The following is a 13,885-nucleotide window of genomic DNA, read 5'->3' as shown; positions in this document are numbered from 1 at the left end:
GGGCAGATCACAAGGTCAGGAGATCAAGACCATCCTGGCTAACACAGTGAAACCCCGTCTCTACTAAAAATGCAAAAAAAATTAGCCTGGCGTGGTGGCGGGCACCTGTAGTCCCAGTTACTGGAGAGGCTGAGGCAGGAGAATGGTGTGAACCCAGGAGGCGGAGCTTGCAGTGAGCCAAGATCGCGCCACTGGGCGACAGAGGGAGACTCCATCTCAAAAAACAAAAAACAAAAAAATATAAACAAAAACAAAAAACATCCTGATGAGCATAAAGTTCCCATCAGACCACATCCCCATCAGCATAGGTCCCCATTAGAGCAGTGTCCCCCTCATGACTGAGTCACCTCAGAAAAGGGGATTAAATTTACAATAAAATTAGAAATCATATTTTTAGATTAAAAAGATTAGAGTTTACTCTTTTGTCCCTTTTAAACATCAAAAATTACAAAGGCTGTCTATGTTAAAAACTTCTAACAGGTCACCTTGGCCCAATCTTTTGTATGTTTTAGAGCCATGGCCTCCAGGACAGAAACATCCACAGGCAGCAGGTTGCTCTGGGTGTTGCACCCCATTCCCCAGTGTACTTATGGGGGCTTTGCGGTCCCCAGCAGAAGCATGCCCTGTGACCCCTGCAGGGCAATCAGAGTCATTCCCTACACTGCTCAGAAGTGGAGATGGGCAGGGCCTTGCCTGCGGATGGAGGAGCAGAATAGGCAGAGACCTGGTGTAGCGTGGGACCTGCCCTCTGCCAGCAGCCAGAGGAGACGGGAGGCAAGGCCAGGGCCAGTGCTGACCACTGTGGTCCAGGCCCTAATGGGGTGGACTCCTGCGCTTCCCAGTGAAGGAAGTCTTCAGGTCTAGCAAAGCCGCCCCTGCCTCCCAGCCACTGATCTGATCCTCGAGATGCAGGGCCGCACCCACACTCACCATGGCAGTCGGCATAGTCATGGTGACCGGGAGTGTAGTGTCCACACAGGCGTCGCAGCAGCAGGCGGTAGTGCAGCAGCCGCTGGATGGGCTTCAGCAGGAACGTGTTGAGAGGCAAGTAGCAGACCTTCTGCAGCTCGAACTCCTTATACACCGCCTCCAACTTCTTAAAGCGTTTGGTAGCCTTTTCCAGTTCTGTTAGGACCTCGTCATGTCTTTGGAAGTAGCTGGTAAACTCCTGTGGAGGCGCAAGAGGCCTTTAGGTGAGATGTAGGGGTCCAGGGGGAGACTGGCCTGTTTTCCTTGATGGCAGGTGCCGGCTGGAAATCCCCACAGGGCAAACTGACCGGTGGCCCAGCGTGCGCCAGTGGGGGCTTTGTAGCCTCCACGGAATGCATCTCAACCCGTCTCAGATGCCATGTGACCTGTACCTCATTCCAACTAGAGTCACTGCTATGTGCATCACTAACTGGCCTCATATTACATGCACTGAGTGGATCAGGGCTGTCTCCTCACTGGACAGAGGAAGAACTGAGGATGGGAGGGCTGTAGTTGGCTATGTGGGACACAATGAGGGCCCTGTCCTGGGGAGGGGAGACTCTGTCCTGAGAATGATGTTCTGGGGAAGACTCTGTTCTGTGGGGAACCCTGCTCTGAGGGAGGCCCTGTTCTGAAGAGGATGCTGTTCTCGGGGGACCCATTCTGAGGAGGACAATGTTCTGGGGGAGAATCCTGCCCTGAGGTGAACACTGTTCTGGGGGAGTCCTGTCCTGATGGAAATGGGGATACTGTTCTCAAGGGAATGCTCATCAGTGGAGAAAAAGGTTCTGAAGAGAATGATGTTCTGGGGCTGGTAAGGGCCGTGATCTAAGGCAGACCATGTTTTAAGGTGGAGCCTGTTTTGGGGGTAGTTCTGACTGGAGGGAGACCATGTTCTGGGGGACCCTGTTGTGAGGGGTATGCTGCTTCCAGGGGCATCCTATTCTTGGAGAGCCCTTATTGAGGGGAATGTGGTGAGGAGGGAACTTGTTCTGGGGAATCAGTGTCCTGATGGGGCCCTGGACACTGCCCTGAGCCAGACTCTTTTCTGAGGGAAACAAGATTCTGAGGAAGACCCCATCCAGAGCAGGACCCTGCCCTGAGTAGGATCCTGTTCTGAGGAAGATGCAGTTCTGAGGAGCCCCTGTTCAGAGGGTGATGCTGTTCTGGGGGAACCTTGTTCTAATGGGAATGATGCTCAAAGGGGACCCTGTTCTGAGGGGGCTGCTGCTCTGAGAAGGACTCTGTTTTGAGGGAACTTTACTCTGAGGGAACCCTCTTCTGAGAGCCTCAGGGGGATGCTATTCTGAGAAGACCCTGTTCTGAGAGGGCCCTGCTCTGGGGAAACCCTGCTCTGGGGGCACCCTGCTTTGAGTAGGATCCTGTTCTGAGATGGACCCTGTTCTGAGGAGATCCTTTTCTGAGGGGGCCCCTGTTTTGGGGGGGTCCCCTGCTCTGAGGGGATGCTGTTCTGAGGATACCCTGCCCTGAGGGGGCCCCTGCTCTGAGGGGGCCCCTGTTTTGAGAAGACTCCACTCTGAGGGGGCCCCTGGTCTGAGGGGACCCCACTCTGTGGATCCCCTGTTCTGAGGGGACCCTGTTCTGTGAAACCCCTTTTCTGAGGGGACCCTGCTCTGAGGGGGTCCCTGTTCTGAGGAGACCCTGCTCTTAGGGGGACCTTGATCTGGGGGACCCTGCTCTGAGGGGACCCTGTTTTGAGCAGACCCCACTCTGAGGGTGACCCTGCTCTAAGGAAACCTTGTTTTGAGGAGACCCTGCTCTGAGGGGGACCCTGGTCTGGGGGGATCCTGTTCTGAGGAGACTGCTCTGAGGGGGACCTTGGTCTGGGGGGACCCTGCTTTGAGGGGACCCTTCTCTGAGGGGATCCTGTTCTGAGGGGCCCCTACTCTGAAGGGGATCCTGTTCTGAGGGGACCCTTTTCTGACAGGATGCTGTTCTGAGGGGCCTCAGCTTCGGGACCGAGGTTTTCTCCCATTAACAGCACTCGGGTAGGCAGCAGTCACCATGCAGCCTACCTTTAACTGGAGCATGTTCCTGAGCAGGATGTCCCCGATTCGTTGATGGCCGCCTTTTGTGTGGGCTTTGGAGGGCCCTTCCCTGAGTAAAAAGAAACAAAGTCATTCTAAACATGGTGAAAGCTTACAGAAGGCACTGTAATCTGATGCAGGGTGACAGCTGCCCTGGTTCCAGCTGCAAGAAGGTTGTGAAGCTCTGAGGTGGAAGAGGCCGCAGGGCAGGGCCTGCCCTGGATGGAAGCTACTATTAGGTGTCTGGCCATTCTCTAAAATAGATGGTAACCAGGCAAAAAGGGATCTTCTATTTTTAACTTGCTCCTTGCACTCTCTTTTCTGGAAGAGGGTGAATAAAGGGTATTATTATATCTCTACCTCTCCGCAGGCTCCTAAAAATACACTCCAGTGAAAAAATGGCTCTTCTGAATTAGTTTCTGAAGCTGGGAAGCTCCTAAGAGCTGTGATGATGAGTTGGTGTGGGAGTCTCCTGTGTGGGGGTCCAAGACCTAGGGGCCGAAGGGGTGTTACCAGAGTGCCAGCCTCTGCTCCACCTCGCGCAGGAAGCCTCTGTGGAACTCATAGATGGGATCGATGTTGGAGAAGAGCAGTGTCATCAGAGTCGCAGGCATGGCGTCCTCCTTCACCACTGCGCTGCGGAACCACTGTGGGAAGAGTGCGGTGTCATGGGAGGCATGGTTCTTGTTGGGGACTGAGAAACTGTGCCCTTGAGGGCCTGTAGCCATAGGACACCCAGCAATGACCCTCCACTCACCGGCTACAAAGAGGGTTCAGATCAGCCCTACAACTATCCTCTTTGTTGATCAAATATAATGAAACTATCCTACATCAAAAGTTTCAAATGGACACTTTGCAGCTTTATAGCTTCACAAAAACTTGGATCCAGGCCGGGCGCGGTGGCTCAAGCCTGTAATCCCAGCACTTTGGGAGGCCGAGACGGGCGGATCACGAGGTCAGGAGATTGAGACCATCCTGGCTAACACGGTGAAACCCCGTCTCTACTAAAAAATACAAAAAACTAGCTGGGCGAGGTGGCGGGCACCTGTGGTCCCAGCTGCTCGGGAGGCTGAGGCAGGAGAATGGCGTAAACCCGGGAGGAGGAGCTTGCAGTGAGCTAAGATCTGGCCACTGCACTCCAGCCTGGGCGACAGAGCGGGACTCCGTCTCAAAAAAAAAAAAAACAAAAACTTGGATCTAATGTTCTGACTGGACTTAGAATAAATGTTTTAAGGCAGATATATTTAACAAAAATATATACATCCCAAGTCTCATGATTATCAAGAGATATTTCTTGGCTGGGCGCAGTGGCTCACGCCTGTAATCCCAGTACTTTGGGCAGATCATTGAGGTCAGGAGTTTGGGACCAGCCTGGCCAACATGGTGAAACCCCACTTCTACTAAATAAACAAAATTAGCTGGGTGTGGTGGTGGGCACCTATAATCCCAGCTACTAGGGAGGCTGAGGCAGAAGAATCACTTGAATCCAAGAGGCGGAGGTTGCAGTGAGCTGAGATCACGCCACTGCACTCCAGCCTAGGTGACAGAATGAGGCTCCATCTCAAAAAAAAAAACAAACAAAAAAAAGATTTCTCTGTGTTCAGATGAGAGATTTATTTTTTAAAAAAAGTAATCAAGGACTTTCGTACCACGGTAATAACTTCTAAATCCTTCAGGTATGTTCGTTCTGTAGCGAGAATCTCCTTGACTATGAAGTAGGCCTCGTCTGCAGGCATGTGCTGAAAGAAGCAGAGAGCTGTAAGGGTGCATCCATGGGACATGGGACCCTCCCATGTTCAGGCAGCCTGAAGTTTGTAATGTTTGCTTTCTTCTGCTCAAGTTAATATTGTCATGGGGTTTTCATCTTCAACTTCTGAAGGGATTTATCCCTGAGTAAAAACATAATCCTGTTATTCTTTTGGAGAAAAGAATTGCTGTTCAAATATCACCATATGTAAACAGGGCTGAAATTTATTATTGGTTTTGTGATAAAATCATTTTTTATATATCACTGCCAGTGGCACAGCTGGTCAGCAGACACAGGTCCATGAGTGTGTGTGTGCTTATAAATTATTAAACCTAACCCATACAAAAGTCATTAAAAAGAGCAAACAGTGTGCATTCTAAGTGTGCCTGTGTCAGAGCGCCAGGCTTGCCGGTGCCCTTCCTGATGCAGATGTGGACCATACCCCAGGCCGTTTTCTGTGCCCTGCTGGAGATAGCCCAGCCCCGAGCACTCCTATAGCCGGCAGGGCTATCTTTGCCCAAGGTGCTGGTGCCAAGCAGGCAAGCTGGCTGTGGGGGACCCTCTACACCTCACCCAACACAGTGTTCCTGGCAAAGCACATGCCTCATGATGGCCTCGGCAGGCACTGGGTCCTGTCCCTGAAGGGCCTCTCCCCACCCTGAACCCTCCAAGAGCCACCCTCTGTTGAGGTGCAACTTAACAGCCTCTTCTCCGTCCTTTCCCACTGCCCAGAAACCATGATCCTGCTCTACCCTGGCAGCTTGCCTGCCCCACCACCAGACTGTGGCCAGCTTCAGGGCAGGTGGGCCGTGCAAATATCCATGGAGCAGGTGTCAGCTCCGAACAGGGGCCTGGACACTGCCCCCTGCCCCTGTGAGGGTGTCCTACCAGGAGAAGACAGGCAAGAAGCAACACACACAGTCACACATCGCAGCACAGAGGGCTGTACAAGACACAACGCAGAGCAGAGGAGGGGCTGGAGGCTGGGGGATGCGGCACGCAGCCTCACTCAGAGCGGGCAGGTCAGCCCGTGGGGCAGGTCAGAGGTCAAGCGGCTGGAGCAAGGTGGGGAGGTAAAAGGGAATAGACAGGCTACTGGTGGGGAAGGCAGGCCATGTGGGCCTTCTGGACCCTTTGGGGTCTACCTGAATGTGCTGTGATGCACTTGGCCCCAGGATGAGAGCAGATCAGGAGGGCAGAGAGGCTCCCAGTGGACCTCGGCACGAGCTGGTGAGACAGCCCTGGCTGGGGGCTCAGAGGGGTGAGGGGTGAGATCCTGGACACATTCTGAAGGTTGAGCCAACCTGATTCCAGTGTGGAGTTAAGGTGTGAGGGTTGGAGGCAGGAGGGGTGACTGCCGCAGCTTTTGGCCTAAGCCAAGGGAAAGACCAGCTGCCATGACTGGAGGTTTGGGAGGAATATCAGGAGCTGGGTTTGCAAGTGAGCAAGCAGCTGAGGTGGCAGGTGGAGTCATGTCTTCTTCCCTGTGCTGCTGTGAAGTTCAGCACAGCCTGCAGGCTTGTCCACCCCTCGTGGATGAGAGGACAGAGGCACATTTATCCTGTGAGTCCTGAGCCCATGGATATAGCCAGCTGAAGGGACCGCCCGCCAAGATGCTGCTGCCTGGAGCCCTCCAGTGCCCAGGTGCTGTGCCTCCCCCGCCAGAGTCCTGCACACGTCCACTGCTGTTCTCTCAGCTCTTCCCCATGGCTGGCAGCCTGCCTGGCTCCCACAGCCCTGCCACTGTCTACCAGCTCAGTCCCCACCTCTTGGTGCAATGGTCTCCTCAGAAGCTGAACCACCTTTCCAGCCTTTAGGCTTTTTCAATTTTTTCTTTTTGAGTTTCATGATATTAAAAATGACTTTTTTGGCAGGGCGCAGTGGCTCATGCCTGTAATCCCAGCACTTTGGGAGGCCGAGGTGGGCGGATCACGAGGTCAGGAGATCGAGACCATCCTGGCTAACATGGTGAAACCCCGTCTCTACTAAAAATACAAAAAATTAGCTGGGCGTGGTGGCGGGCGCCTGTAGTCCCAGCTACTCGGGAGGCTGAGGCAGGAGAATGGCGTGAACCTGGGAGGCGGAGCTTGCAGTGAGCTGAGATCCAGCCACTGCACTCCAGCCTGGGCGACAGAGCGAGACTCCGTCTCAAAAAAAAAAAAAGAGAGAAAGAAGTCCTTTCTCCACCTGAGCTTGACATGCCCAGTGAATTCTCTGGGGTCAGAGCTGGTCCCGCCCCCAGAGGCCCATGTTTATGGTCTGCGAGGCCCCAGCCTTCCCCACACAGCTGAGGGACAGGGATGTTGCATGTTAATGCCCCACAAACTGTTGGCCTTGGGCCCTGGGGGGAGAGTCTGGTCTAGGGAGGACGACTTCCTAGCCACAGTCACCTTGGCATGGAGTCCAAAAGCAATGTCCTAACTCTGAATGTTGCTCTGTAGGAACAGGATGCTCGAGTCCCGGAGCAGCTCCACTGCTCCAGGGGCGAGGCTCACAGAGACACAGACACCATCAGAGAGCCACAGCAGTCGCTGATGAGACTGCTCATCACAGGTGCTACCAGTGGGTCACAGGGGAGTCAGGGGAGCAGAGTGGCCAAGGGAAGGGCCGTCCATGCCACCCCTGCCCCCGCCCCCACCTCATCAGCCCAAGGAATACCGTAAGGAGACTCTCAGGGACAGAAAACACAGCAGCTGCCACCCTGTCCCCAGCTCCAGATCAATGTCCAGCTGAGGCCCCAGTAAGCTGGGCTACAGGCCAGAGATGTGAGGGCGGCCAGGGACAGCTCCAGAGGAGCGTGCAATTCCTGTGAACTTCGCCACCTGTCCCCACAGGAAGGGTCTGTGTGCCCATGCAGAGCATGGAAGAGGCTTCTGCCACCTTTGGCCTTCCTACCTTTCAACTATGGCTGATCCTCACAAATCTCTATTAAAAAGGCAATAAATGGTGCATCAAGTGGGAGACACTGGGGAGGAGGGCACAAGCTGGCGTGGGTGGGCTGGAGGGGGGGAAGTTCTTTGCCCCTCCCGGCACAACCAAGCAACTGGGTGCAAGTGCAAAAGCTTGACGGGCGGCCTCAATGGCAGCACGGGGTTCTCAGACCCGTGTCACCCTGGTTCCCCCAGGAGAGTGGTCTGCCAGGCTCTGCCAGCAGAGCCGTCAGTGAATCTGGGGCCGGGGTCTCCCCAGAACCTGTTGCAGCCCAGCTGGAGACACTGGTTCATGAGGTCAGCACAGAGGGGTCCTCTGGTGGAAACCTACCTCCCGGTCAAACCAGCAGCCCCTGCATAGTGATGAAGGGGCCATCCTTGCCATCTCAGAGCCCACCTGTGCTGGGCACTAGCCTTGCTATGTCAGCTCACACACACAGAATTGAAGCAGAGCCCAGAGCCCTCCCTCCAGAGCCCAGGTGTTGAGGAGAGGTAAGGAGACACCACGACAGGGCTGAAGGTGCCAACACGCAGGGGCTGGGCCCAAGGACTGCCGAATCTTTCTCTGCAGTGACCCAGCCACCAACTCCTCAAGGGCATGGCTCTGTGAGGATCCTGAGGTGCCCCCATCCCAAAGGGCCTTGTCATGCTGCTGGCCCCATGCCACGTTGTGACTAACAGGCTTCTTCCAGGGCCACTTGCCACCAGCCCAATTATCCTCAGATGTGACAAGCTGTCACCCTATAGAACCATCTAAAGAATCAACTGATTTTCATAATATAAAAAGTTACAAGTTAAAATTTAGTCTTAGTAACAGACTGCCTGGTAGCCATTTTTGGTTTTTGTACCGAAGAAACAGTGAACTAAAGAGACTGTCATTAGGTTTCCAAAATAAAATAAAAAGACACCTCTTTTGGAAACAGTCTTGCTGCCAGGACCCAGAAGCAGCCTTCACCTTCAGGCCTCATGCAGCAGCATGTTTAATATCCTTTGCTGCCTCCACACCAGGGGGCTCCTTCCATTCCAGTGGGATCCAGGGGGACCCCCAGGGCACAGGGAAGGAAGAGCCTGCCCTGTGCCATCCCACCTGCTGAGAGCCCCAGCATCCCACGGGTAGCCCTGCCATCTGGAAGGCAGGCCTTGGACAGAATATCCTCTGGCCAATTCAGGCCAAAGCAGGAGTGCTGAGGTGTCACAATGACACGCCTCCCCCTGCACCAGCACTGACTCCCTCCCTCCTAGAGGCCCCATGGCCGCTTCCCATCCAGCTGCCACTCAGGGACCCTGTGTCTCCCTTCTCTGTGGACTCCAGGCCCAATATACTCCGCAAACTCCCCGGATCCTGAGTCTTTTCTTTTAGGGCCCATCTGCAAAACTGTAGCTGTAGGCAGACTCCACTGGGCTGGGAGAGTGGAGGCCACCTGAGGCCACAGCCTCCCTCCCCTGGCTGCCCTGTGTCTGCCAGCAGCGAGCTTCTCTGCTGGGTCACTTTCTCCTTGCAGACTCTCAGTTTGTGCCCTTATTCCTATCATCTTCGATAAAAGGAGACCCACAGGGGACACTGCCTCAACTTTGTCATAAACCCTCAGTCCTGCCTGTGGCCCATGTACCCCTCCCCTTGCCACAACAGCAGAGGACTGTCCCCTCCCCACAGGTGGCTCCTCCACTGTCTCCAATGCCTGGCCCAGGACACCTCCTTGTCCACGGGGTCTCCCACCCAAGAGCCTCTCCGGAACCCAAAGGGGTCCCTGGTGGACCCTCCCTTAGCACCCAGATCTTTCCTCCCAGTTACTCAATTGTTAAAGTAGAAGCTTGACCAAGCAAGGAGGGAAGAAAGGAGTAAAGGAGGGAGGAAAGGAGGGAGAAATGAGGAAGGTAGGAAGGAAGGAAGAGTAGGGGAGGCTAGAAGTGCCTACTCAGTCCCAGGATCCAGCCTGACACATGGAGCCTGTGGGTGCCAGGAAACTGTTTGCTAAATGAACAAGGAAACTTGTTTTTGTATGAAGGAACCTGGAGTCCCAGAGATAAGAGTAAAGTCTCAGGAAGGTTTTGCTAGGGAAGGCGGCCCAGCACCTCCTCTGCTCAGCAGGCTGGTAGGGCGGCTCTGAGTGCAGGGCCCTTCCCTGCCCCACCCTGGGGGCCCCACCAGCACCATCCCGAGGAGCAGTGAGCACAGGTCCATCCACCCAGCAACCCTCTGCCAGCTTCTCAGCCTGGAGGGGCCCACCTTGTGTCTCGGCTCCTCGTCGTCCATCCCAGCTCCGCCAGCATCACTGAGGACAGGGCTCAGGAGTGGGGACGAGCCCCGTCCAGCTGGGCCCACAGGCCCCTGAAATGCAGGGCTCAGATTCAGGGGGCTCTTCCGGCTGCAGGGAGAAGGCTGAGGACTCTTCGTGGAAAGGCCTGGAAACGAATGGGGCGGGGGATGGAGCGAGAAATGAGACAGGGCTGAGAGGCTGGCTTAGAGCCACGACCACACTCCTGACCACGCAGCCGCCAGACTCACACAGTGCCAGGCACTTCCTGGAAAATGTGTTTCGGTAGAGCCTCTACTACACACGATACTGAACATGACATACAATGAAAATGAGGGTTGATGGTTCATCTACCCAATTTCAGAAAGCAATCCACAGACAGTGTGGATCCCCCAGGAATCTAGGGGGGCCTGGATACCATCCTTGTGTTTCTAGGGGGCTTCTTTTTCCTCTGCAGAGTATGTAACTATGATAAAATCAAGCACCACAAAGTGTGTAAAGCAAAAGGCACCACCAGGAAGGGGGAACACTTTCTATGTGCATTGCTAGAGGTTAGAGACTTAAGATGTCAAACGAGTGCTAACATCTGAAAAAGCAATGTCTATTTTAAGGCCAAACTTATTATTCATTAAAAAATGGATCATATAAAACTGCTCAATTCATGACACTGTTTTCCAGTTCCATTTTTCATTAATGGGGATTTTATTTTGGTTTTCTAAAATACAGTAATACTTTTCTCCTTAAAACAATGTTTGTTTTTGAATAAATAGGTGCCAAATTTGCAGCCCAATTCTAAAGTGGATGATGAAGTATATTTCATTGTGAATTTTTTTTTTTTTTTGAGACAGAGTCTCGCTCTGTCACTCAGGCTGGAGTGCAGTGATGCGATCTCAGCTCACTGCAAGCTCCGCCTCCTGGGTTCCCGCCATTCTCCTGCCTCAGCCTCCCGAGTAGCTGGGACTACAGGTGCCCGCCACCTCGCCCGGCTAGTTTTTTTTTTTGTATTTTTAGTAGAGACGGGGTTTCACCGTGTTAGCCAGGATGGTCTGGATCTCCTGACCTCGTGATCCGCCCGTCTCGGCCTCCCAAAGTGCTGGGATTACAGGCTTGAGCCACTGCGCCCGGCCATTGTGAATTTTATAATAAAAAAATCCTTTTCTATTTAAAAAAAATTCACAACAGTTAATTCCTAATGTTTTTCTATGGGAAACCAGTAACTATTAAGTGCCAAATTTTAAAGATAACTTTACCTGGCTAACACGGTGAAACCCTGTCTCTACTAAAAATACAAAAAATGAGCTGGGTGTGATGGTGGGTGCCTGTAATCCCAGCTACTCAGGAGGCTGAGGCAGGAGAATGGCATGAACCCGAAACCACCAAAGGCCAGGTGTGGTGGCTCATCCCTGTAATCCCAGCACTTTGGGAGGCCGAGGTGGGCGGATCACCTGATGTCAGGAGTTAGAGACCAGCCTGGCCAACATGGTGAAACCCCATCTCTACTAAAAATATAATACATTAGCCGGGTGTGGTGGCGGGTGCCTGTAGTCCCAGATACTTGGGAGGCTGAGGCAGGAGAATCACTTGAACGGCGGAGGTTGCAGTGAGCTGAGGTGGTGCCATTGCGCTCCAGCCTGGGCAAAAAGAGCGAGACTCCGTCTCAAAACAAACAAACAAACAAAACTATCAAAGATAGACATTTATGTTTCCAAGTGTATAGTATCTGAACACTGAAACCATCATGATTTCTAATGATGATTACTGATTCGGCTTACCAAATGTTGCAACAGAAGTAACTCGATTTGAACCCGATTGCATAAATGCCACACCATGGTGCCTCCTTACTCCACCCACAACTGGTTTTCAAAGCAAGATTCTCTTACACTTGCCTGTAGTGACCAGTTTATAAAACCCAAACTTGGTTCCCTTAACCTAAAACATGTAAGTGTATAGGCAGATTAGTATAGAGCAGCTTCTTGAGAGCAGCCGACATCATGATTCCGTTTGCTGGGCTGGCATAAGCAACTCAACAGGTTAACCCTCCAGTGGGACATGGGGGACGGAGCGGAGGAAGTCCTTCTTTTCACATTGACAAATCAGGAGCCCTGGAAATATCTTGTCTGCTGCTAGGAATTCTACTTATTAGGGTTCTTAAGATGAAATATCAGTGCTCATGATAGCAGAGCTTTCCTCTGGAATTTTTCACAAGATACATTTAAAACACGATGAAACATTCATTGCTACAGAAAACCTAGGTAACATCACTATAGGAAATTATTAACAACCAATTTATTAGAATTTGCTTTTATTACACATTCAAAGAATACTAAGCAACCTGAAAATAGCATGAAATTCCCACTTCCTCCTTGCCTCACATACTGGGCCACACTTGGTCTTCGTCACTTCTGAAGGGCTCAAAGTGGAACTGTGGCTCTGTGCTAGCCCCTGAAGTGTGGATTACTTCTTATGTTGAAAAGAGGCATGTTTCCAAAGATGCGCTGTTTGGGGTTTGTGTTCCAGAATCTTCTTTGTCCTCAATAAGCCAGAATTTCACAAGGAGATATTTTATGTGATGAAAATTCAGAGAAAAGTCTAGAAGCTGCTGCTATCTATTTATTCTTCATAACTGTATTGTTCAGGGTGTAGCAGGAAGATGTTTTCCACTCATTGCTTCTGAAGTTAAAGTCGGCCTTCACTATTCTGCCCTTGTGTCCTTCCGGGGTCCTCAGAGCACCTCACTTGGAGTACAGTCCAACAGCAAGTTACTAGTTGACAGTTTACCAAAAAGTTGCTGCAAAACCTGCCTTTAAGTTGCAGGAGGTAAAACTTGAGGAAATGGCATAATCACGAGATACATCATAACGTGTGCTGCTATGACGCTGTTGGGGTTGCAAACAGGCCATGGCCAGTGTGGGTTAACAGGGCTGTAAATTAGAAAGGGCCACTCCCGGCCGGGCGCGGTGGCTGATGGCTGTAATTTCAGCACTTTGGGAGGCTGAGGTGGGTGGATCACAAGGTCAGGAGTTTGAGACCAGCCTGGCCAGGATGGTGAAACCCTGTCTCTACTGAAAACACAAAAATTAGCCAGATGTGCTGGCACGTGCCTGTAATACCAGCTACTCGGGAGGTTGAGGCAGGAGAATCGCCTGAACCTGGGAGGTGGAGGTTGCAGTGAGCCGAGATCGCGCCACTGCATTCCAGCTTGGGCAACAGAGGAAGACTCCGTCTCAAAAAAACAAAAAAAAAAGGAAAATGCCACTCCCAGTAAACAACCCCTCAATAAATACCTCATAAAGGAAGGACACTCCCCTTTAGGACAGACTGCTCATTTGGAATAAACTATTTTTGGTTCTATGGAGGTTAAAAGTCATCATTTGATAATACTATGAATACTTTTTTTTTTGAGACAGAGTCTTGCTCTGTCGCCCAGGCTGGAGTGCACTGGCGCGATCTCTGCTCACCGCAAGTTCCACCTCCTGGGTTCACGCCATTCTCTTGCCTCAGCCTCCCGAGTAGGTGGGACTACAGGCGCCCGCCACCACACCCGGCTAATTTTTTGTATTTTTCGTAGAGACGGGGTTTCACCGTGTTAGCCAGGATGGTCTTGATCTCCTGACCTCGTGATTCGCCCATCTCGGCCTCCCAAAGTGCTGGGATTCCAGGCATGAGCCACCGCGCCCAGCCATAAATACATTTTTTTGAGACAAAGTCTCTGTTGCCCAGGTTGGAGTGTAGTGGCACTAGCACTGCAATCTCAGCTCACTGCAACCTCTGCCTCCTGGGTTCAAGTCATTCTTGTGCCTCAGCCTCCTGAGTAGCTGGGACTACACACCACCATGCCGGCTAATTTTTGTATTTTTAGTAGAGATGGGGTTCCGCCACATTGGCCAGGCTGGTCTTGAACTCCTGACCTCAAGTGATCTGTCCGCTTTGGCCTCC

At 52.3% G+C, this 13,885-nt stretch overlaps 1 protein-coding gene across 1 annotated transcript in view; it reads right to left on the bottom strand.

Moving 5' to 3' along the window:
- The window catches only part of FARP2 (FERM, ARH/RhoGEF and pleckstrin domain protein 2), a 141,545-nt gene that overhangs the window by 25,575 nt on the left and 102,085 nt on the right, over positions 1-13,885 (bottom strand). Inside the window, exons 14-18 of the mRNA XM_026449083.1 lie at positions 9,922-10,097; positions 4,667-4,756; positions 3,531-3,664; positions 3,006-3,087; positions 931-1,168 (exon numbers count right to left, since the gene is read on the bottom strand). Of these exons, the coding sequence (XP_026304868.1) occupies positions 931-1,168; positions 3,006-3,087; positions 3,531-3,664; positions 4,667-4,756; positions 9,922-10,097 (720 nt within the window). The remainder of the gene's footprint in view (positions 1-930; positions 1,169-3,005; positions 3,088-3,530; positions 3,665-4,666; positions 4,757-9,921; positions 10,098-13,885) is intronic.

This window comes from Piliocolobus tephrosceles, chromosome 11, assembly GCF_002776525.5.
Source record: "Piliocolobus tephrosceles isolate RC106 chromosome 11, ASM277652v3, whole genome shotgun sequence".
Taxonomy (NCBI): Eukaryota; Metazoa; Chordata; class Mammalia; order Primates; family Cercopithecidae; genus Piliocolobus; species Piliocolobus tephrosceles.
Note: the sequence above shows the minus strand (reverse complement) of the source record. Positions and strands in the feature narration are given on the sequence as shown.